Raw genomic sequence first — 25,493 nt, forward strand, 5'->3', positions numbered from 1 at the left:
AGATCTTCTGACCCAGAGGTAGGGATGCTAAGTCATTGTTCCACAAGACCCCCCCTTTCATAAGTGCATTGTATTGAAATTCCAATACTGATCCAAATTTGAACTCCAGCCCCATTTTAGAATTTAACGTATGAAGGCTCAGAGAGCATTTCCTATCTATTAACCCCCACCCACTTGCCACCCTGAAACAAAAATGGCAGCAGAAATATGCATCTTAGCATTACTTTAGTAAAACGTGCAGACATACCAGCTGATATTCCTTTGGACATGTGTTCTGGTTTGAGGCCCAACCTACTCCGGTTAGAGGGTAGCAATTTGGGTCATTGATCTCAGGTGCAGCCATCTGGAACAAGGCACAAGGTATATCCTATATGGCAGACGCTGCTTCATCAACTCCGTTCTGTCACTGATATCAAAAGAAAACAGAACCATTTACATAATGAAGGAGAGGCTGGGGCAAGCAGAGAAATACATTGCTTAAGGTTAAAGTTTATTTATTAGTTACAAGTAGGCGACGGTGCAGAGGGACCTCGGGGTCCTTGTGCATGAGTCGCAAAAACCCAGCCTGCAGGTGCAGCAGGTGGTCAGGAAGGCGAATGGGATGCTGGCCTTCATAGCGAGGGGGATTGAATATAAAAGTAGGGAGGTCTTGCTGCAGCTGTATAGGGCATTGGTGAGGCCGCAGCTGGAGTACTGTGTGCAGTTTTGGGCGCCGCACCTGCGCAAGGATATTTTGGCCTTGGAGGGAGTGCAGAGGAGGTTTACTAGGCTGATACCGGAGTTGAGGGGGTTGAGCTATGAGGAGAGGCTGAATAAACTAGGCTTGTACTCGTTAGAGTTTAGAAGAATGAGGGGAGATCTCATTGAGACGTATAAGATGATGAATGGGATGGATAGGATAGAGGTGGAAAGACTCTTCCCGCTCAAAAAAGACAGTAGGACTAGGGGGCACAGCCTCAAGATAAAGGGGGGGCAGTTCAGAACGGAGTTGAGGAGGAACTTCTTCACTCAAAGGGTGGTGAATCTCTGGAATTCTCTGCCCGTTGAAGTGGTGGAGGCTGCCTCGCTAAATATTTTTAAGAAGCGGGTTGATGGGTTTTTGATAAGAGAGGGGATTAAGGGTTATGGGGAGAGGGCGGGAAAGTGGAACTGAGCCACGACAGATCAGCCATGATCTTATTGAATGGCGGGGCAGGCTCGAAGGGCCAGATGGCCTACTCCTGCTCCTATTTCTTATGTTCTTATGTTAAGTAAGGCTTACATTAACACTGCAATGAAGTTACTGTGGCTGGTATGGTGGCCCAGTGGTTAGCACTGATGCCAGGTCCTGGGTTTGATTCCTGGCTTGGGTCACTGTCTGTGTGGAGTTCTCCCTGTGTCTGCATGGGTTTCCTCTGGGTGCCCTGGTTTCCCCTCACAATCCAAAGATGTACAGGTCAGGTGCTTTGGCCATGCTAAATTGCCCCTTAGGTCCCAGAGTGCATAGGTTAGAAAGATTAGTGGGGTAAATATGTGGGGTTACAGAGATAAGGCCTACGTGGGATTGTTGTTGGTGCAGAAGCGATGGGCCAAATGCCCTCCTTCTGCACTGTAGGGTTTCTATGATTCCACGAAATTCCCCTAATCGCCACACTTCAACACCTATTTGGGTCAATGCACCTAACCAGCACGTCTTTCAGACTGTGGGAGGAAACTGGAGAACCCGGTGGACACCCATGCAGACATGGTCGGGGGGGTCACCACTCTGTGCTGGATTCATTTGGTCACCAACTGTTGTAGAAGCAGAGTCCAAAATGTTATTTTTAAAATGGTTGGCAGCAGTTAAATCGTAGCTTATCACATCAGAACATCCCAAAGCTCTTTACCACGTTCCTGTTGTGTAGGCAAATGAAGCAGTCAGTTTGCACAGAGAAAAGTCTCTTAAATAAAATATCATGGTCATTGATCAGATAATCTGTGTTTTGTCCCATATTCTGACTACTTACATGAGAACAGGAGAGAGTTCAGAGCACAGAAAGACTCTCTTTCTCTTTCTTCACTGACTCTGAAAGAGCATCTCACCCAGGCACTCCTCTCTCTGCCCTATTCACATAACCCAGCATATTTAGCATGGCTAATCTATGTAACCTGCACATTTTGGACATTAAAGGACGATTTAGTGTTGCCAATCCACCTAACCTGCACTTGTGGGAGAAAATTGGAGCACCCAGAGGAAATCCACACAGGCATGGGGAGAATATGCAAACTCTAAACCACCACAGTGAAGCACTTCTCTGCACTGAACTTCATCTGCCACCTTTCCGCCCATTCCACCAACTTGCTTTGAAGTTCCACACTGTATTACTTAGAAAGAACAGGACAAGTCATTTAGCCCAACTGTACAAAGGCAGTGTTTATTCCTCACAAAAGCCTCTGCCCACTCCTCCTCATCCTCATCTTTTACTCCTTTCTCCCTCGTGTACTTACTAGTTTCACCTCAAGTATTTCACTCCAACTGCAACAGACTCCAACTATTTCACGTTTGGCAAATTCTACATTCTAATCTTTATTCATTCTTGGCTAAAGAAGTTTTTCCTGAATTCCCATTTGGATTTTATATTTACGCACCCTTGTTTTGACTCAGTATCACATCAGGCAGGACACTGAACCATCAATGCATTGAAAACAGATAAAGACCATAATCCCAGAAACAGCCTACGAAATGGCCTTTGATAAAGGGTCAACTGTCAAAAGAGGGCAAGGTTTTTTAAAAAGTTCCAATTATGTAAAGGTTCTAACTCTTAAAGGAAGCATTCCTGCCCACAGCACACAAAATATTTTGTCACAGAGATGTTACCATACAAGTTCAAACAAAATGTTTCTTCTGGGTGCTCCAGTTTCCTCCCGCAGACCAAAGTCGTGCAGGTTAGGTGGATTAGCCATGATAAAATTTGTGGGGGATGAGGGCAGGGGTGGCATCTGTATAAGATCTTTTTTTGAGAGAGCCTGCACATACTCGATGGGCTGAATAGCCTCTTTCTGCATTGTGGGGATTCTATGGTTCTAAACTGAAGCACTGCCAAACATTATGGGGATAAGGTGTAGGGAGTAAACAGCCCAAAACATTTTAATTTATCAGTATGTTCTTTGGATGATTCTCTTGAACTTGTAACCTCAGGTCACTTCTCCCACCAAGTAGCCTGTGGTATTTCACCTTCATGTGGCGATGGTGTAAAATAACCTCTGCCGACACAACAATAGTTAAGAAGGGACTCCCCTTTGTAATGGCAAACACTTGTAGTGTTTACATTTCTCCCTGGGTTAAATGGACGTAATGTAAAAATGTCACTGACCATGACATTATTCCAAAGAGGGATATGAGTTATCCCAGTATCCCAGCCAAGATTTATCCCTTAATCAACATTAGAAAAACAGATTATCTGCCTATTATCATATTGCTGGCTGAGAGTATTTAGTGAGCATCAATTAGCTGCCACATTTGCTATATTACAACAGTAAGCATGCTTCAAAAAAAAAACATACTTAACTGGTTGTAAAGTGCTTTGAGATGTCTGGTGCTTGCAAAATGTGTTACATACGTGGAAGTTTCAATCAGTAGTGCATTGTGGTTGCAACAGGCATCATCTACAGGATGCACTGCAGAAACTCATCAAGGTAACTTTGATAGGACTTCCTTCGAAGTAACATCCCTCTGCTCTAAGCTTGCAATGTGCTGCCGTTGGGCCAAGACCCTGAATTCCCTGCCCTACAGCATCATAAAAATACAGGCCCCTGCTCATAGCAGGACCCTTCCAGTCGCATCGCAGTCGCCACATCTACCACTGGAGAACCGACTGCAGTGGGGCCAAAAACTCTCAGCCATGTTTTCAAGCTGCAGTCTCAAGAAAACAAGAAAATTTAATAATTTTCTTTTGGTGACAACACTGCCATATTTCTTCTGTATTGGGACTAAGGCTGTTGAGGTTGTAAGAATGGTAATTGGAGACAGGGCAACTCAAGAATCTAAACCAACAGTAAGTGTTGTGATATGTTAAAAAAGTCCAAGAGGGACCTCAAACAGAATTTTATATAAGGCAATGAAAGGAGTAGATTTAAAGTGAGTTGTTTTAGTTGGGGTGGCACAGTGGTTATCACTGTTGCCTCATAGCACCAGCAACCGGGTTTGATTCCCGGTTTAGGTCAGTGTTTACATGGAGTCTGCACATTCTCTGTGTCTGTGTGGGTTTCCTCCAGGTGCTCTGGTTTCTTCCCACAGTCCAAAAGTTGAGCTGGTCAGGTGCATTGGTTGTGCTAAATTCTCCCTCAGTGTGCCCGAAAAGGAGTGCAGCGATTAGGGGATTTTCACAGTAACTTTATTGCAGTGTTAATGCAAGCCAACTTGCAACACTAATAAATAAACTTTACTTTTCACCAGGGGCTATGTAATGGTGAAGTAAATAAGGTAATGATGGGGTCATTTTACTTTTATTGAAAGCCTAAGAGCTAAAGTAAAGAAATAAATTGAATCAACTCTGAGAAGGAAGCATCTCTGAAGACACTGGTTGAAAATAAAAAGCTCAAAGGGAAGGAACAGACTTAAGGAAATACTGATGCCAATGTGAGAACATAGTTGTTTAGATCTCTCCAAAAACAACACGGTAGCTGGTCAGAACTTCCGGAAAATTGAGTGAACAAGGCAAGACTGGCGGAACCAGTTGCTGTCAGCCTCAGAGGCCAGCCCAAGAGAAAAAGGCACTGTGCGGTTAAAATAACTGGGATTCCCAATCTTACAATCTATAATGATAATTGCTAAACAGAAAGGGGAAGGCTAGGTCTGAGAGTAGTTTAAGTTATGAACTTTTGGAATGGTTTTAAAGTACTGTTAACTGTGCACAATCTCTCTTATATTTAAGTGTCATTTTGTTTTATCTATTTCCTTTTTTTAAATTGAACATTTACTCTAATCTAAAATCATTACAAGTAGTCAAGACATCATTTCCTGATTTCAGAACCTCTCCTCATTAATCGCAAAAACCCTTTTGGTTGCTGTTTCAAGTTTGCCTTTGGGATGCTTGTCATTTACCATCAAATGTGCCATGACAGAAGTCCATCACCACCTTTTCAGAACAACTTTTACAGATGCACCAAAGAAAGCACCCTTTCTGGATGTATCACAGCTTGGTATGGATCCTGCTCTGTCCAAGTCTGCAAGAAACTATAAAGGGTCATGAATGAAGGCCAGTACATCACGCAAACCAGCCTCCCATCCATTGACTCTGTCTATGCTTCCCGCTGCCTCGGAAAAGCAGCCAGCATAATCAAGGCCCCCACTCACCCTGGACTTGCTCTCCTCCGCTTTATTCCATTGAGGAAAAGATACAAATGTTTGAGATCATGAAACAACTGACTCAAGAACAGCCTCTTCCCTGCTTCCATCAGATTTTTGAATGGACCTACCTTATGTTCTGATCTTTCTCTACACCTTAGCTATGACTGTAACACTACATTTCACACCCTCTCCTTTCCTTCTCTATGAACGGTATGCTTTGTTTGTATAATGTGCAAGAAACAATACTTTTCGCTCTATACTAATGCGTGTGACAATAATAAATCAAATTAATAAAAGCACTCTTGCCAGCAATGGCTTGGTCCTGAATTCAGATTTAAAAACAAACTCTCTTGCAAACACACAGAGAACATTAATTAATAGATCTAACATGGTGAAAGACAAGTGTTAATGTCAGGAGCTCTCAATACCCAGACCTTACTCAGCCTCACAAACCGCAAGTAATGAGCAGTAATGAAAAAGGCTAGAGACTACGAAGATTTTTGAAAGACTGGAATTTACCTGCAGCTATGTATAGCCAACAATCACACTTCGAAACTGTCACCAGTGAATACTCTGGGCATGTTGGTATCAGTGTAAGTGTCAGACAACATAGAAATGTCTTCAACAGTTAATCCCACTGCAGTGCCACTCCCCACCTTGCTCCCGCCACGTCACCTCCAAGCCTGCAACTTTCACATTCTGCAAATGGTTAACTGCACAATTACAGCATAGAGGTCATGAGCAGATGGAGGTCATCCATTGCTTACAATTCTAGATTAAGTCAGCTGTAACTAACAAGAATGTATTCCATTCCTGGCTAACCCTAAATACCACTAGAATCTCAGCAATTGTTTGATAATGGGTGGTGAACATCACTTCAACTTTCATCATGCGAGCAAAGTAGTTAGCAAGATATTAAGATGACAAAACTGTAGAGTGAGATTGAAAGAAGTATTAGGGTTCATGGTCAAGCGAAACATTTACCTTCCATGGCAAAGCATTCTTTATATTCTGCGTTGGCCATGCACAAGTTAAGCTTTAACTTTTAATATGCAGCTAAGTGTTTTGACTCCATTTCCAAAAACCCATTCTTATCACATAGGGAATATATTGTGAAATTTACAAGGGTATCAGGTATAGGAAGACATGTTGCAGAAGTTAGCTTGTATTGTCTAAAGCTTAGGGTCATAGAATCATAGAATTCCTTTAGAGCGAAGGAGGCCATTTGCCCATCATGTCTGCACTGACAACAATTGCACCCAGGCCCTATCCTCATAATCCCACTTACTTATCCCAGCTAGTCCCCCTCATACTAGGGGGCTGATCAACCTAACCCGTACGTCTTTGGACTGCGGGAGGAAGCCGACATACCTGGAGGAACCTACGCAGACATGGGGAAAATGTGCAAACTCCACACAGGCAGTGACCCAAGGTCAGAATTGAACCCGGGTCCCTGGTGCTGTGAAGAGTTGTGCTAACCACTGTGCCACCCCTCGAGGAATGATCTATCCAAGGAGTATAAAATGATAAAAAGAGATTTGAAACAATTTCGTCAGGTGAGATTATAGAACAAGGAGGCACAGGATAGGACAATTAATTATGAAATCTGAAGGCACTTAAAACAAAGGGTAGTGAAAGTCTCAAATTCTCTTCACCAATACCTGTGGATATTGGGAGCTAACTGAAACCCACCAAACTGATGGATAAATTGTTGGGTGTGGGCAGAGGTGGGATATGGATCAAAGGCAGATTTTTATTTTACTTATTAGAGTCACAAGTAAACTTTTATTAACACTGCAATGACATTACTGAGATAATTCCCTAGTCGTCACAGTCGCCTGTTAGGGTGCACTGAGGTAAAAAGCATGGCCAATGCACCTAACTAGCATGTCTTTTGGAACGTGAGAGGAAGCCCGGGGAAAGCTCCGTAGAGTAAAAAGTCTGACAACACCAGGTTTAAGTCCAACCGATTTATTTGATAGTAAACTCACAGACACAGGGAGAATATGCAGACTCTGCACAGACAGTGACCCAAGCCATGAATTGAACCTGGGTCTCTGGCGCTGAGGCAGCAGTGCTAATCACTGTGCTGCCCTAAATGGAGTTAAGGTAGAGAACAGCTAAAATTCAATAGAGGACAGAACAGGCTCAAGAGGCTGAACGGTTTACTTCTGTAACTATCATTCCAAATATCCCAAAGAGACATGCAGAAGGAAGCAGTACCAACACCACGTGCAGCATGAGGAAAACAAGCTTTCTCCAACTTCTGTTCACCTGACTTTACGATTGACTATCAAATAAATCGGTTGGACTTAAACTTGGTGTTGTCAGACTTCTAACTGTGTTTACCCCAGTCCAACGCCGGCATCTCCACATCATGACTACTATCGACACCGCAAACTGCCGGATCCAAGTGGAGAGGATCTCCAAGAAGATTGCGCACCTGACTTTACTGCAGCTTTTAAACCTCAACTGCAATATTTTGAACACAATCTCTACGGAAATTCTGCTTACATACAGAAAAGACATCTTTCTTTGTTGCAACTACATAATGCACTGCAGCCAAGGTTCCTTCAGCAGCACCCTCCAAACCTACAACTATAAGGACAAAGGCAGCAGATACGCAGGAACACCACACCATTACAAGCCACCCACCATCCTGAACTGGAAACTTATCGTTGTTCCTTCACTGGGTCAAAATCCTGGAAATCTGTCCCTAACAGCACAGCAGGTGAATCTACACCATGTGGACTGCAGAGGTTCAAGAAATTGGCTCATCACCAATGTTTCAATAGCAATTAGGGAAGGACAATAAAAATGCCGGCTTTGCCAGCAATGCCCACATCCTGTGAATGAATTTTTAAAAATCTTGTCCCAGCAATATGTGTACGAGGGATAAAATCATGCGGAAAGAAGGCACAAAATTGCATTCCTCCGGAGTCTTTCAAGGCTACAGTTTGAGCCAAAGTGCCTTACAGCCAATGAATTACTTCTGAAGCATGGTTATTCTTGTAATGTGGAAAATACGACATCCAATTTCAACAGCAAGCTTCAACACACAAAACAATAATGGCCATCTGTTTTTGTGCGATGTTTACTGAGCGATATATTTTGGACAGGACACCAGAGAAAACTCTCCTTCCCTTCTTCAAAACTGTGTCATGGCATCTCTTACATTCCCCTGAAAAGGACCTCTGTTTCAAGTCCCACCAGAAAGCTGCAGCCCTCCCTCAGTACTGTGCTGGAGTTGCACCCTTTGACTTTTGTGCTAAGGTCCTGGAGTGGAACGCGAACTCACAACTTTCTTTGGGCAGAGAAATGGCAGGTGGACTTTAATCCAGACAAATGTGAGATACTGCATATTGGAAGGTCCAGTGTACGCAGGAATTATACAATAAATGGTAGAGCCCTTAGAAGTATTCACAGGCAGAGAGGTCTAGGCATACATGTCCACATGGCGGCGCAGGTGGATAAGGTAGTAAAAAAAGCATATAGCATGCTTGCCTTCCTCTGTCGAGGCTTTGAGTACAAAAATTGGCAGGTTGTGCTACAACTGTACAGAACCTTAGTTAGGCCTTATTTAGAATATTGTGATGGAATTGTACACAATCAGAAGGACGTGGGTGCTATGGAGAGGGTACAGAAGAGGTTTACAAAGATGTTGCCTGGTCTGGAGGGTATTAGTTAGGAGAGGTTATATAAATGGAGGTTGAGGGATGGCAGAGGTCTACAAATTATGATTGGATAGTCAAGATGCTATTTCCTAGGGTAGAAAAGTCAAGTACCAGGGAACATAGGTTTAAGGTGAGTGGAGAAAAGTTTAGAGGAGATGAGCAAGACAAGTTTTTTTTAAACACAGAGGGTGGTGAATGTTTGGAACGCCTGCCAAGAAGGTGGTGGGAGCAGATATGATAGCAGCATTTAAGGGGCAACTGGACAAATACATGAATAGGATGGGAATGGAAGGATATGGACTCCATAAGTACATGTGATTTTAGTTTAGGCAGGCATCATGACTGGCGCAGGCTTGGAGGGCTGAAGGGCCTATTCCTGTGCTGTACTATTCTTTGTTCTTCTGAGTCAGGTGAAAATATAGCCACTGAGCTACAGCTGACATTTTCAGCCTTGTAATGAGTGATACTGCTGAGCGTGAAAATGAAAATATGGAACTTTCATTGTTAACTAGGAAACTCTGCACTTGCAACATAGGAGACAACAAACATACATACATCTCTGTGCTAAAAAGCCTGAGGCGAGGGAAATATGGCCACTCTTCCTTTATTCTTTCAAATATGAAAAACATGTGGTTTCATTAAAAATCAAATCTGGTGCAATAGTTCACTACTGAAGTATCATGACACAGTACTGATCGAAACTTTGTCATGTAAGACACAAACATACCACATCAGCCACAAACATCTTCCTCTAGTGCATCCAAAGATGGGACTGCAGTCAGCAACAGTAAAGCAAATTTGAGACTTTGCCTAAGAAAGAGCATTTAATCGCAGAATGTTAAACAAAACTTGTATCTGCCAGAATTCTGAAGTACAACAACAGGTCAGCCATAATTTCAGTTGGGACCTTCTATTAGAATCAACATTGGCAGCGGAGACTCTCACTGGTAGAAATACTCTTGCTTCTTTTGCAAAGAGGGGTTCTAGTGTTCAGCTCTGAGCCTTTGCAACCCTGAAGCAAAGACTCAGTCCTATCTGCCCAACATGTTTCCTGTTTGAATTTCACAGAACTGGCAGTTTGGAAAAGGTTGGTTTTTAGTGTTGAAGAGATCCTACATCAAAGAACATAAGGGGGATTAAATAACAGCAAGCCACGCAATTTAATGGGAATACTGGTATAAACTTTATTTCTGGCTTTAACACGCTATGAGCATGCTGACGCAACCCAATAAGGCATCCTTGCTTTACAGGACTGAACAAGGAGACTTACATGAAATCACTGTGCTTTTGTAAGGAGCTAAATTACTTTAATCTCCAAAACAAAGACACTATGCAACCGAAAATGTCGTGAGCATTCTGAAAATAACATGCAAGTTCAAATGATGTTCATGAAGAGAATGGGAGTTACCCGAACCCTGACATTAAATGACTAACAATGCAGCTAAACCCACCTAGTCTCTCGCATTTGACTTTGTCATTAAGAACATAATAAGAACATAAGAAATAGGAGGAGGAGTAGGCCATCTAGCCCTTCGAGCCTGCCCCGCCATTCAATAAGATCATGGCTGATCTGAAGTGGCTCAGTTCCACTTTCCCGCTTTTTCCCCATAACCCTTAATCCCCTTGCCTACCAAAAACCTATCTACCCATGTCTTAAATATATTTAGCGAGGTAGCCTCCACCACTTCAACAGGCAGAGAATTCCAGAGATTCACCACCCTTTGAGTGAAGAAGTTCCTCCTCAACTCTGTTCTAAACTGCCCCCCCCCCCTCCTTATCTTGAGGCTGTGCCCTCTAGTCCTGCTGTCCTTTCTGAGCGGGAAGAACCTCTGCACCTCTACCTTATCCATCCCTTTCATCTGTGACATTCAGTGAAATAAACAGCGATACCACTGGCCTTTCAATCACGAGCTACTGCATCACCTATGGCCAAAATTGATGAAATGATGAGAGTTATGAAATGAAATGAACAGAAATGATAATACTGTGGGTGCACAATGTGGACAGAGCAGCTGCAGTGGCTGCTGTTTCCAAGGTAATGGAACATCGCACAGTTGAGGGAATGTTGACAAGCCTTCTGGGCTCAATCCACTAGTTTATTAGTCATCACAGCTTTGCAATGAGTTGCTGCCTTGATACAGACTGCACTCATTGCGTGACAAAACTTCCACTGTAATAAAACCAGTCAGCAGTGGTATTACCGTCTGCAATGAAGGCAATTGTATTAAACAGTTGCAGACACACACATACACACAAACACACACACAGACAGACACCCTGTAGTTTCGGAAAAGACACACCTCACAGAGTCAACTGGGAAATGCACTGCCCAGCCACAATGACCAGTCCTACATCAAGAAAGTTTCCAGGATCAATATTTTTAAAGTTTATTTATTAGTGTCACAAGTAGGCTTACATTAACACTGCAATTAAGTGAAAATCCCCTAGCCAACACACTCTAGTGCCCGTTAACATAGCCAATGCACCTAACCAGCACGTCTTTTGGACTGTGGGAGGAAACCGGAGCACCCGGAGGAAACACACGCAGACACAAGGATAACTTACGGACTCCATACAGACAGTAACTCGAGGTAGGAATCAAACCCAGGTCCCAGGAGCTGAGGCAGGGCTAACCATTGTGCCGCCCTATCATATCTACTTTAAATTAGCCTAAACCAACTGGGATACTAGGAACAAGGCTCTGCCCCATAACACTGGGGCTGAAAGTGGGGTGTAAGGGTAAGGGGATGGAATTCATCCACAGCCCCTGCTCCTAATTGCCAGCCAACTATCTCAGTTGGAAAACGCCAGGTCAGAAGTAAAGCCTTCCGATGTTCACTGCCATCTTCTCCCTTCCAAGCGCCAACTTCCTCTGGCTACATAGCACGCAGTAACGAGGCAGTTCAAACCACTTTCAGGAAGAAAGCAGGTGACCCAATGTGCTAGAACAGAAGCTCCCTTAATTATTTTGGCACAAGAGGAGGTTCTGGCACCTGCTTCCTGCTTTTACAGAGCAGCCAGCTGGACAAATTAAAACAGGGGTTGGAAGCAATCTTTCAACTGTTTGTTCCTTTTCGTTATCAGTTCTGGCTACCCGCTGCCTCTAATCCACACACCTCTCATCTCACTTGCACTCTCTCTCTGCAAGCTTGTCTTTAGTCATAAGCAACAGACAGGATTGTCTTAATCTTTTGATATCTGCACCTGGATGCAGTAAGAAGGGAACTGGAATCTCATTCATTGCTCATCAAACACCAGTAAAATGAGATTAACTGGTTGCTAATTTACTGTTTGTTGCATTAGTCTGCAAAATAAATTTCATTTCATAATTATTAGCTTTAAGTGCTTGGCAATATCCCAGTGACACAAACATTTCCTTGATATACACTTCCTGCCTGAATCCAATGCAGAATACCAAAGGACAACAAAACGACGGCACAGTGGCACAGTGATTAGCACTGCTGCCTCCCAGCACCAGAGACCTGGGTTCATAAGAACATAAGAAATAGGAGCAGGAGTAGGCCATCTAGCCCTTCGAGCCTGCCCCGCCATTCAATAAGATCATGGCTGATCTGACGTGGCTCAGTTCCACTTTCCCGCCTTCTCCCCATAACGTCTAATCCCCTTGCCTATCAAAAGCCTATCTACCTGCGTCTTAAATATATTTAGTGAGGCAGCCTCCACCACTTCAATAGGCAGAGAATTCCAGAGATTCACCACCCTTTGAGTGAAGAAGTTCCTCCTCAGCGCCGTACTAAACTGCACCCCCCCCCCCACTTATCTTGAGGCTGTGCCCCCTAGTCCTACTGTCCTTTGAGTGGGAAGAGCCTCTCCACCTCTATCCTATCCATCCCATTCATGATCTTATACGTCTCAATGAGATCTCCCCTCATTCTTCTAAACTCTAACGAGTACAAGCCTAGTTTATTCAGCCTCTCCTCATAGCTCAACCCCCTCAACTCCGGTATCAGCCTAGTGAACCTCCTCTGCACTCCCTCCAAGGCCAAAATATCCTTGTTTAAGTGCGGCGACCAAAACTGAACACCAAGGCGATCCTGGCCTTGGCTCTGTGTGGAATTTTCACGTTCCCCCAGTGACTGCATGGGTTTCCTCTGGGCGCTCCAGTTTCCTCCAACAGTCAAAGATATACAGATTAGGTGGACTGGCCATGGTAAATTACTAAGGGAGGTTAACAGGGTAAATAGGTGGCATAATGAAAGACGGCCTGTGTAAGTCTCTCTGTCAGTCAATGCAGACTGAATGGGCCAAATGACCTGTAGGGGTTCTATGAAACACAGTGCAGGGTAATATCCACCCAACAGTGATATCCTAAAGTTTTTAACATTTATTTATTAGTCACAAGTAAGGCTTACATTAACACTGTAATGAAGTTACTGTGAAAATTCCCTGGTCACCACACTCTGGTGCCTGTTCAGGTACACTGAGGGAGAATTTAGCACGGCTAATGCATCCAAATGTCTTCGGACTGTGAGAGGAAACCAGAAGCACCCAGAGGAAACCCACACAGACATGGGGAGAACATGCAGACTCCAGACAGACAGTGACCCATGCCAGGAATCGAACCGGGTCCCTGGCGCTGTGAAGCAGCAGTGCTAACCACTGCACCACTATGCATCCTCTATAGTGACATGGCAGTAACAGCACCGCTCTCATTCTTCTAGCGAATTCTTGTTGTGGTGCCTCAAGTTACAGCCTTCACATCTTCTGACAGCAGCAACAAAACTGGACGGAACTCTATACTTGTTCTCTTGAAGCCAGGGTTGAATATCAAAGTCTCTGGCTGCTGCTATCTGGTCTAAGCACTTACGGTCAAAAGCTGTAGCAAATTCTATGAGTGCTATAGCTTAATGGACAATGAAAAGTTTGCAAATCCTGTTGAATGAAAATAATAGACTGAGTGGCCTGAATGTAACAACATATGTAGGAAACCATTTAGTCCATCTTTGTCCTTCACTATAGATTACCTTCTGTGCTACAACACAGTTTTCTCCCCCATCTCATCTGTTGTATGAATCTAAAATGTTAACCATCATTAGCCCCTACCTGAAAATGCACCCCTTGTGCTGATCATTCTTTCTTTCTTTCATGACAGCTGCACTAAATCTTCCTTTTGATCATTTTAACCCAAGACCACTTGTTCTGGAATCTTGGCAAACTTTTAAAAAGTGCTCTTAACTAACTTCTATCCCAGTTAGATGACATCTGGTCCACTTCTGTTGATAATCCTGTCATTTGCCACCTCTCAAAGCTAAAGAGAAAATTTTTTCAGTCTTTCCTCACAAACACAGAATCATAGATTCCCTACAGTGCGGAAGGAGACCACTGAGTCTGCACTGACTCTCCCACAGAGCATCTTACCCAGCTTTACAGCTTCTACCCTATCCACTAACTCCATGCATTTACCCCACTATCTCTCTAACCTACACTTTTTGGGATATTTGAGGGGCCAATCCAGCTAACCTACACATTTTTGGACTGTGGGAGGAAACTGATGCAGACAAAGAGAGAACATGCAAAGTCCACACAGTCACCCAAGGCTGGAATCAAACCCAGGTCTTTAAAAAAGTTTAAAGTGTACTTATTATTAGTCACAAGTAAGGCTTACATTAACACTGCAATGAAGTTACTGTGAAATTCCCCTAGTTGGCACACTCTAGCACCTGTTTGGGTCAATGCACCTAACCAGCACGTCTTTCAGACTGTGGGAGGAAACCGGAGCATCCAGAGGAAACTCACACAGACACGGGAGAACGTGCAAACTCCACACAGTGACCCAAGCGGGGAATTGAACCAGGGTCCCTGCCGCTGTGAGGCAGCCGTGCTAACCACTGTGCCACCCTTAACCAGTTAAAAAAAACTACAACTTTTAATTCATTGCCAGAATTTGTTTTAAAAGGATAAATAAATAAGCATGGAAAATGAAAAAGCCATTCAATCTTTCCGTGGACACTTTCCAATTTTGTCCCCAACTCAAAGTTGAAACAGAGGACTGTGAATTGATCTGTCACAGGAACTGTAAGAAAATTTACAAAACCCAAGCATACTGTCAATGTTACGAAACCCTGGCTTATTGCCATTCATAATGTTTCTATTGAATAACAATACAGGGTTTCAGGTGATACACAACACACTTAATCTACAATTAGCTTTCAAACCAGTCTTTATCTGTATGATTGTGCAGCTCTTGTTGAAGGATTGAATTAACACTGAACTAAGTGAAAGTTTCTTTCCCTTGTATCCACTTGAGGGACTGGAAGGAATGACTCATCCCCAGACTGACTTGAGGTTTATCCATTTTGCAGACATCATGTGGGCAATCCTCCCAAAAAAATTCTAAGTGCTGAATTGGTGGGAAATATGGTGTAAATCACAATTGTTTTTTCAGTGGGATTCAGACTCGAATCTCCCACACTGTGCACTGCAGAGGTCACAATCGTGAATATTATTAAAAGCTCAGAGGAGAGGAGCAAGGTGGGTGCGAGGGGGGAGGGTGAGAAGCGGTGGAGGGGGAGGAGGGAGAAGGCTTATTCACGTCAGAGCTTGACAGTTCCAGAACTCTGTGCATGTTCATGGCCCTGAACTGTCAGCCTGTAATTTTCTGGCCAGCTAGATTGCTGACCAGCCTGGGACCCTCGCAATGCTGCCCCTCCACCCATCCCCACGGTCCAATCACAGAATATTACAGTGCAGAAGAGGCCCTTTGAGTCTGCATTGGCGCATGAAATGTACTTACCTGCCAGATGCTCCGGTTTCATAAAATCCATAGAATTCTACAGTGCAGGAGGAGGCCATTCGGCCCATTGAGTCTGCACTGACCACAGTCCTATCCAGGCCCTATCCCATAACCCTATGCATTTACCCTAACTAGTCTCCCTGACACCATGGGGCAATTTAGCACGACCAATCCACCTAACCTGCACATCACTGAAGTGAGAGGGGAAACCGGAGCACCAAGAAGAAACTCACAGACATGGGGAGAATGCACAAATCCCACACAGATAGTGACCCAAGCTGGGAATTGAACCTGGGTCCCTGGCCTTGTGAAGCAGCAGTGGTAACGATGTGCCACTGTGCTGGCTAAAATGCCACTAAAATGCTACTCTGCATTTTACCATATGGGAAATAGAAATGTTGGGGCAGTTAGCAGAAACGAGCAACTAGGATTAATTTAAACTAGATGCAATGAGGGTGACTTCAATGTCTATAGATTAACAAAATTCAGAGGAAATATTGGATTGCTGGAAATTTGCCACCATACAAGGGAAAGGAGGAAATCAACATTTTCTAAGGACCAAAGTTGATTGATTTGTTAGCATTTATACATATCTAAATCTAACTTTAAAAAAATAATCTTCTGCATAGACATGTACTGACAGTGGGCTATTAGTTTTGGCTAAATTGTCTATAACTTTTGGCATGACTATATCCCAAAGGTGGGAAGAGCTGAAAAAATTCCATCTTATGTTTTCTCTGTGCTAGTTGCAGACAAAGGTTAGCACAACAAGGCCGTTTGGTCCAATTGGCTAATGCTGCTAGTTATGCTCGACATAAGCTCCTATCAAATCTATTTTCTCTCAGCCTAACAACATAACTTTCCATTCCTCTGTCCCCAAAATACTTATTTATGGTGCTGGAGCAAGACAACTTATTGCAAGCCGTGCCCAACATACCTTCTAATTCTATCTTTTACTCCTGTTCCATGGTTTCTAAAACTTCATTCTAATTCTTGTTAGAATGTTGTTCTAACTCTCTAACAATGCTTTAATTCAATCTCTTACTTGATCTTTCTCTACACTCTAGCTATGAGTGCAATACTACATTCTGCACTCTCATTTCCTCCTCTTTCAACGGTATGCTTTGTCTGTATAGCACGCAGGAAACAATACTTTTCACTGTACGCTAATACATGTGACAATAATAGATCAAATCAAATCCTTAAATGTATCTGTCATTTGCCTCAGTGGTTGAGATAGTAAACACTACAGCTTTCATCAAGCAATGTCTTGTAGTTTTGCTCGATTAGTACTCCTGTTCTTAAAGATGCAAGCACAAATTTCATTCTGATCTGCTATAATTAGAGTTTCAGTTTGCTAGTACATGTGGTTTCTAACCTGTGTTCCCAGCGTCCTCAGCTAACTTAAATCCATAAATTTTACAATCTTTGTTTCTGTGCTGACCAGTTAACACATTTCCCATTTCTTAACTCCCATCCTCTCGCCAATATTTTCACACAGTTAGTGTGTAATACATCGCTATTTATTACTTTGCATATTACCTGTTGTCAGTAATAAACAATTTAAATTAGGCCAGGCACTTCCTGGAACAATTCCTAGCAATGCAGTGGCTGAAAACAAGGGCTTCTTTTCATCGCTACCACTGTTAGTTTAGTAGGGGGTGATGGTGACTCAGATTGCCCGTTTTTGTCAAGTAATCCACTCTAAAGACAGCCAGAGTAACTTTGAGGTGGACAAGGCAGCCTTTTCAGAATGAAGGAGGGGTTAATGTCAAAGAAACTAAACTTGAATGTTAGGATAAGAACATCAGGGGGCTACATTTTGTCACCTATGTTGCATCCTCACAGATATGGGCAGCAAACAAAGCAAATATCAAAAAGCTGATTGTGGATGTGGATATGTAGAAGGATATAATACAGACAAAAAAAACTAACGAGGAAGTGCTGGAAATCACAGGATTGTTGCTGTGCAGAAGGAGGCCATTTGACCCATCGTGTCTTCACCAACTTTCTAAATGAACAATTCTTTTAGTGCCTTCTTCTATAGCCCTGCACATTTTTTCCCTTTTCAAACTGAATCTACCTCCACCATGCTCTCAAGCAGTGCATTCTAGGCCTTAACCACTCAGTGTGAAAGAGGCAAAAGAGTTTTTTGCTTCTTTTGTCACTTATTTTAAATCTGCTCACAATTCCTTCATGAGTAGGAACTGTCTACTCGCTTGCAATTTTGAATATCCCTACCAAATCTCCTCTCAGCCTCTTTGCTTCAAGGAAAACAGTCTTATTTTCTCCAATCTATCTTCATAACTGAAGCGCCTCAACCCTGGAAGCTCTCTCTTGATTATTTTCTGAACTCTCTCCAATGCCTTCACATCCTTCCTAAAGTCTGATGACCAGAACTGGACACAATATTCCAACTAAGGCTGAAATAGTGCCAGGGACAACGATGGTAAAGAAACATTGGAAAGGGAAGCAGAGGAGAAAATGATTGATGGAGTTAATAGACTGGACACGGTTCATTTATGTGGAATGTGTCAAGGTGGCATAGGACAGAGGTCAAGACTTTCACCAATTTTTACAGATGCACCATAGAAAGCATCCTTTCCAGATGTATCACAGCTTGGTATGGCTCCTGTCCTGACCAAGACTGCAAGAAACTACAAAGAAATGTGAATGTAGCCCAGTTCATCACGTAAACCAGCCTTCCATCCACACTTCCAAATGCCTCACAAAAGCAGCCAGTATAATCAAGAATCCCATACACCCTGGACATACCCTCTTCCATCTTCTTCCATTGGGAAAAAGATACAAAAATCTGAGGTCACAAGACAATTGACTCAAGAATGGCTTCTCTCCTGCTGCCATCAGACTTTTGAATGGATCTACCTTATATTAAGTTGATCTTTCTCTACACACTATGACGTAACACTATATTCAGCACCCTCTTTTTTTCCTTCTCCCCTATGTACTAGGGGCAGCACGGTAGCACAGTGGTTAACACTGCCACTTCACAGCTTCAGGGACCCGATTCCTGGATCGTGTTATTGTCTGTGTGGAGTTTGCACATTCTCCCAATGTCTGCGTGGGTTTCCTCCCACAGTCCAAAGATACGTGGGTTAGGTGGATTGGCCATGATAAATCATCCCTTAGTGTCCTGGGATGCATAGGTTAGCAGGTAAAAATGTGTGGCGATGGGGCCTGGGTGGGATTGTTGTTGGTGCAGACTTGATGGGCCGAATAGCCACTTTTTGCACTGTGGGGTTTCTATGATTCTACTCTATGAACAGTATGCTTTGTCTGTACGGCACATAAGAAACAACATTGTATTCCAATACATGTGACAATATCAAACCTATCACTGATGAACAAGTGAATGAGCCTCCAAAAGACAAGATCATCATGCAGAACAGTGGGTGGGGGAAACCAAGATCTTTGCCAGAGGCCACACATATCGAGACACCTCTGAACCTGACCCCTGCTATCATGAGGACTTAAAGTTAGAAGAGACAAGAAAGAATATTTTGTTAAAAAAAGGTGTAAAAGTTTCGTGCATCACGTGGCGCAGTGGTTAGCACTACTGCCTCACAGTGCCAGGGATGTGCGTTTGATTCCGACCCTTGGGTAACTGTTGCTGTGGAGTCTGTGTGTTCTCCCCGTGTCTGCGTGGGTTTCCTCCCACAGTCCAAAGATGTGCAGCTTAGGTGGATTGACCATGCTAACTTGCTTCTTAATGTTCACAGATGTCAGGTTAGGTGGACTGGCCATGCTAAATGACCCCTTAGTGTCCAAAGATGTGCAGGTTAGGTTCATCGGCTATGCTAAGTTGTTCCTCAGTGTCCGGGAGGCTTAGCAGGGTAAATACATAATGCTATGGTGATAGGGTCTGGGTGGGATTGTGGTTCATAGAAATCCTACAGTACAGAAAAGGCCATTTGGCCCATCGAGTTTGCACCAACCACAATCCCACCTAGGCTCTACCCCCATATCCTACATAATTACCCACTAATCTCTTCAACCTACGCATCTCAGGACACTAAGGGCAATTTTTAGCATGGCCAATTAACCTAACCGGCACATCTTTGGACTGTGGGAAGAAACTGGAGCACCAGAGGAAACACACGCAGACACAGGGAGAACGTGCAAACTACACACAGACAGTGACCCAAGCAGGGAATCGAACCCAGGTCCCTGGAGCTGTGAAGCAGCAGTGCTAACCGTGCCGCCCAACTTCGATAGGCTGAATGGCCTCTTTCTGCGCTGTGATTTTTATGATAAGCGGAAAACTTCCCCCAATAAATTCACACGTTTGAGGGCTGGTTCAGAGCGTCAATGAGGTTGCCTTGTTTAATCAGGTCTTTACAAAGTGTTTCCAGTGCTGAGAGTTTGCTCTGAGACCAGACAGGCCACACTCACCTGGTTCACTCAGGCGGCACCTTCAACCTGAGACACTCACTCACCTGGGCGGCTGCCTCTGCCCAGGTAAGCTTCACCCACTCGCGAATATCCCAGGCTTGCTGGCTTCACCTCACACTCTCTCCCCTCAACACCTTTCCCAAAATCTCCACACACACATCCACCACCCCTAAAAAGAAATCACCACCTACCCCACTCGGCGGCACGTTTTACCTGAGAGACTCTCCTCGGAGCGACTTGGCCTCGGCGCCGCCGTCGGAACTTTCGCCAAGCTACCTTCGGCTCTTGTCCGGAAACGCCCGAACTGTTGCCGAGCTACCGTCGTGTCAGTTCGGCTCTTTTCGGAAACGCCCGAACATTCGCCGAGCTGCTTTCGGATCTTGTCCGGAAACGCCCGAACTGTCGCCGAGCTGCCGCCGGGTCCGTTCGGCTCTTTCCGGATGTCTCCGAACATCCATGACCTCACCTCAGCCTGAGAACGGCCGTTGCTGGCGGTTGGGCGCGCGGAGCCGGCAAAGGAAGGGAGGCAGAGAGGGGAAAAGGGGCGGGGGGGAAAAGGGGCGGGGGGGAAAAGGGCGGGGGGGCAGGGGGGGGAAAAGGGCGGGGGGGCAGGGGGGGAAAAGGGCAGGGGGGGGAAAAGGGCAGGGGGGGGAAAAGGGGCAGGGGGGGAAAAGGGGCAGGGGGGGAAAAGGGGCGGGGAGATGGGAAACTGGGCGGGAGGGGGGAAGGGGGCAGGTTTGAGGAAAAGGGGCGGGAGAGGGGGGAAGGGGGCGGGGGATGAGGAAATGGGGCGGGTGGATGAGGAAAGGAGGCAGGAGGAAGAAAGGAGGTGGGGAGAGAGAAAGGGGAAGGGTAGCGGGAAAGGGGAAGGGGGAAAGGGGCGGGAAGAGAAGAAAGGGGGCTGGGAGGGGGGGAAGAGGTGGGGAGAAGGGGAAAGGGGGCGGGGATTTTGGAAAAGGGGGCGGGGGATTGGAAAAGGGATGGGGAGATGGGGAAGGGGCGGGGTTTACCTACGCTTGCGCAGTTATCGCGAGTGACCCTGCCTGCTTCCTACAATTCCCGGTGGTCTTTGCGGTGCTCCCATGATCCCTCTCGCGTTTCGAGCGGTGGGCGGGAAAGGGCGGCGAAAATGGCGGCGGAGGGAGAGGCTGTCAGCAAACGGTGAGTGTTTTGTACTGGGGGCAGCCAGCACGTAGGCTGCTTATGGACCCGCAGGTGGAGCCTGAGTGTTGTTCTGTAGATAAACTGACGGCTGTGTGAGGGAGTTAGAGAAGACAATGGTAGATTGAAGTGAGGAGAATGGGAGGGGGCTGGAGGGGAGCCAGGTCCTGTGCATTTTAAGGCATTGCTCTTGTGTTGACTTTGTTTTCAAGTTAAAAGTTTATTTATTAATGTCATGAGCCGTTCTTGAGTCGGTTACTCAGACTTTTGTATCTTTTCCCGATGGAAGAAAGTGGAAGAGGGAATGTCCGCGGACATGCGGGGAGATAAAGTAAAATGTGGTGGAAATCTCAAATAAAAACACAAAATGCTGGATTAACTCAGCAAGTCTGGCAGTATTAGTGGCAACAGAAACAATAGTTAATGTTTTAGCATCTGAAATATGATGGATTATGTATGGGGCGATGGGCCGATGGAATTGTGTGCGCTAAGGAGAGATTAACAAATATGTTAAATTTCTTGAGAAGGTGACAAAGCATGGGATCCAAGGGGCTTTGGCCTTGTGGATCCAGAACTGGCTTGCCTGCAGAAGGCAGAGTGTGGTTGTGGATGGGTCTTTTTCTGCATGGAGGTCGGTCACCTGTGGAGTGCCCCAAGGATCTGTCTTAGGACCCTTGCTGTTTGTCATCCTCATAAATGACCTGGATGAGGAAGTGGAGGGATGGGTTAGTAAGTTCGGTGACGACACAAAGGTTTTGTGGTGTTGTGGATAGTCTGGAGGGATGTCAGAAGTTGCAGTGTGACATAGGATGCAGGACTGGGTGGAGAAGTGGCAGATGGACTTCAACGCAGATAAATGTGTAGTAGTCCATTTTGGCAGGTCCAGTGGGATGAAGGAGTATAATATCAAGGGTAGGACTCTTAGCAGTGTTGAGGAGCAGAAGGACTTTGGGGTCTGGGTCCACAGGACTCTTAAATCGGCCTCACAGGATGAGGTCAAGAAGGCATGTGGTGTGCTAGCCTTCGTTAATCGAGGGATTGAGTTTAGGAGTTGGGAGGTAATGCTGCAACTTTATAGGACCCTTGTCAGACCCACTTGGAGTACTGTGCGCAGTTCTGGTCACCTTACTACAGGCAGGATGTGGAACCTATTGAGAGGGTGCAGAGGAGAGTTACAAGGATGTTGTTTGGATTGGAAGGCATGCCTATGAAGATAGGTTGAGGGAGCTAGGTCTCTACTCTCTAGAGAGACGAAGGTTGAGAGGTGACCTGATGGAGGTTTATAAAATATTGAGAGGGATAGATGGGGTGGATTCTCAGAGGCTATTTCCCAGGGCTGAAATGGTCGCTAAGGGAGGACACAGGTTTAAGGTGCTGGGGAACAGGTACAGAGGAGATGTTAGGGGTAAGTTTTTCACTCGGAGGGTGGTGAGTGAGTGGAATTGGCCGCCGTCGGCGATGGTAGAGGCAAACTCGCTGGGGTCTTTTAAAAGACTTCTGGATGAGTACATGGGATTTAATGGGATTGGGAGTTATAGATAGTTCTGTGGCCTGGTAGGTATGGATATGATCGGCGCAACTTGTGGGCCGAAGGGCCTGTTTGTGCTGTAGTGTTCTATGTTCTATATCATGGATATTAAGCAATTTAATGTTTATTTATTAGTGTCACAAGTCATCTTACATTAACACTGCAATGAAGTTACTGTGAAAATCCCCTAGTCGCCTGTTTGGGTACACTGGAGAATTTAGCACGGCTAATGCACCTAACCAGCACATCTTTCGGACGGTGGGAAGAAACTGGAAGACCTGGAGGAAACCCACTCATACTGGGGGGCATGCAGATTCTGCACAGGCAGTGCCCAAATTGGGAATTGAACCCTGGCAGTACTAATCACTGTGCTGTCCCCTAGTCTGGGTTAAGGAGAGATTGAGAAAGATGCCGTGGACATACAGAAGCAGGGCCATTAGGGACTGAGGAGTGTTAGTGGCAAAAGGGAAATAGCGGAACCTCGAAGCAGGAGTAGGCCCTTTGAGCCTGCTCCACCATTCATTTTGATTGTGGCTGATCATCAATTTCTATGTCCTGATCCCCTCCCCATCTCCCTTGATCCATTTAGCCCCAAGAGCTATAGCAAATTTCTTCTTTAAATCACACAATGTTTTAGGCCTCTGACTTTGTGGTAGTGAATTCCACACATTCACCATGCTCTGGGTGAAGAAATTTCTCTTCATCTCAGTTCTAAAAGGTTTACCCCTTATCCTCAAACTGTGACCCCCTAGTTCTGGACCCCCCCCCATTGGGAACATCCTTTCTGAATCTTTCCTGTCTAACCCTGTTAGAATTTTATAAGTTTAGATGAGATCCCCTCTTGTTCTGCTAAACTCCAGTGAATATAATCGATTTAGTCACTGCTCATATGCCATACTAGGAATCAGCCTGGTAAACTTTAGCTGTATTCCCTCTATCGTAAGGACAACTTTCCACAGAAAAGGACACCAGAACTGCAGACAATTCTTTAGGTATGGCCTCACCTATGTCCTATCCAATTGCAACAAAACATCTCTATCCCTATACCCAATTCTTTTTATTATTTTGTTTATTTATTAGTCACAAGTAAGGATTACATCAACACTGCAATAAAGTTACTGTGAAATTCCCCTAGTTGCCATACTCTGGCACCTGTTCAGGTCAATGCACTTAAACCACATCAGAGGAAACCCATGCAATTCTCTTGCTATGAAACCCATAAAATCCTAGAGTATTCTGTGCATCCTCATAATGCCACACTTTTAGTGGAATGGCATGCTGGCACAATAGTTAGAGCTGTTGCCTTACAGCGCCAAGGACTCGGGTTCGATTCCCGGCTTGGGTCACTGTGCGGAGTCTGCACGTCCTCTCCAGTTTGTTAATTTCTCTCTTTCAGACACTAGCTATTCAGGATCTTGCCATTCATACATCTTCTGGATACAGCTTGTTTCTTTACTGTCCCACTCCCTTTGGCAATGCCATAGAATCCTACAGTAAAGGAGGAGGCATTCAGCCCATCAAGTCTGTAGTGACAACAATCCCACCCAGGCCCTATTTCCATAACCCCACATATTTACGCTCCTTAACCCCACACACACACACAAACGTCAATTTGGCATGGCCAATCAACCTAATCCACATTTTTGGACTATGGGAGGAAACCAAAGGAATTGAAATGCTGAGGTGCTGTTCCTTGAGCTTGTGTTGAGCTTCATTGGAACCCTGCAGCAGGTTAAGGACAGAGAGACCAGAATAGGAGAAAGATATCTCGAAGCTTGGGGTTCTGCTTGGGGATTTAAAAGAGAAGTGATCGCTCATTCTGTGTTTGGTCGTCTCAATGTATAGGAACTGCATTGTGAGCAGCGAATATAAAAAATTACTGATGGTGGAATTTTCATACCATATCTGTCAGAATTAGAGAAGAATACCTGGTAGTGCTGTAAACTATTTCATTTCCAATCTTGTTGAAATATTTTCAGATGCATCATGCTAGGGTGAAGTATTGACGATTGGGTGAAATGATAAGTAGTAACTTAAGTGTATAGAATCATAGAATTCCTACAATGCAGAAAGAGGCCATTCGACCCATCAAGTCTGCACAGATTTCTCCCTCCCCTCCCCTGGCAAAGCAGCTTAACCAGGCCCATCCTCCTGCCCTATCGCTGTAACCCCAAATATTTACCCCGCTAATCCCCTTAACATGTACATCTTTGGAAACTAAGGGGCAATTCAACATGGTCAATCCAGCTAACCTACAGATCTTTTGGGGTGTGGGCAGAAACCAGAGCACCTAGAGGAAACCCATGCAGACACGGGGAGAATATGCAAACTCCACACAGACAGTGACCGAGGGCAAGAGTTGAACCTGGGTGGGTCCCTGGCACTGTGAGCAGCAGTGCTACCATATATACAGAACCATGAGGATGAAGAAAAGCAGATCTGGGTTCTTCCTGGTCGGGTTCTTGGGGTATCTGGAGAAATTCAACCATGAAGTTCTGGGAAGGGGTGAGCATGGATAGCGATGAGTACCTTTGGAGGATACAGCAGGATATAGATAGGTTATAGACTTGGGCAAGAGATGGCAGCTGGCGTTTAATCCAGACAAATGTGAGGTAATGCATTTTGGAAGGTCTAATAAAGTTAGGAAATAAGCAG

The 25,493-nt window shown here is 44.7% G+C and overlaps 2 protein-coding genes across 4 annotated transcripts in view; one reads left to right on the forward strand and one right to left on the reverse strand.

The window, feature by feature from the left end:
- The window catches only part of LOC145360991 (multivesicular body subunit 12A-like), a 46,526-nt gene extending 25,878 nt beyond the window's left edge, over positions 1-20,648 (reverse strand). Inside the window, exons 1-2 of one of the 3 annotated variants that reach the window (XM_080216508.1) lie at positions 20,363-20,648; positions 248-406 (exon numbers count right to left, since the gene is read on the reverse strand). In XM_080216508.1, the coding sequence (XP_080072634.1) occupies positions 248-343 (96 nt within the window). In that variant the 5' untranslated portion in view covers positions 344-406; positions 20,363-20,648. Of the gene's footprint in view, positions 1-247; positions 407-20,149; positions 20,253-20,340 lie in introns of those variants that run through there. The other 2 variants (XM_080216506.1, XM_080216509.1) reach the window with 2 other exon arrangements.
- A 568-nt stretch (positions 20,649-21,216) lies between these two features.
- Positions 21,217-25,493, forward strand: part of dsn1 (DSN1 component of MIS12 kinetochore complex) — a 34,838-nt gene continuing 30,561 nt past the window's right edge. Inside the window, exon 1 of the mRNA XM_080216511.1 lies at positions 21,217-21,310. Coding sequence (XP_080072637.1) covers positions 21,279-21,310 — 32 coding nt within the window. The 5' untranslated portion in view covers positions 21,217-21,278. The remainder of the gene's footprint in view (positions 21,311-25,493) is intronic.

The sequence above is a fragment of the Carcharhinus amblyrhynchos genome, chromosome 33, assembly GCF_965287045.1.
Source record: "Carcharhinus amblyrhynchos chromosome 33, sCarAmb.v2.hapA, whole genome shotgun sequence".
Taxonomy (NCBI): Eukaryota; Metazoa; Chordata; class Chondrichthyes; order Carcharhiniformes; family Carcharhinidae; genus Carcharhinus; species Carcharhinus amblyrhynchos.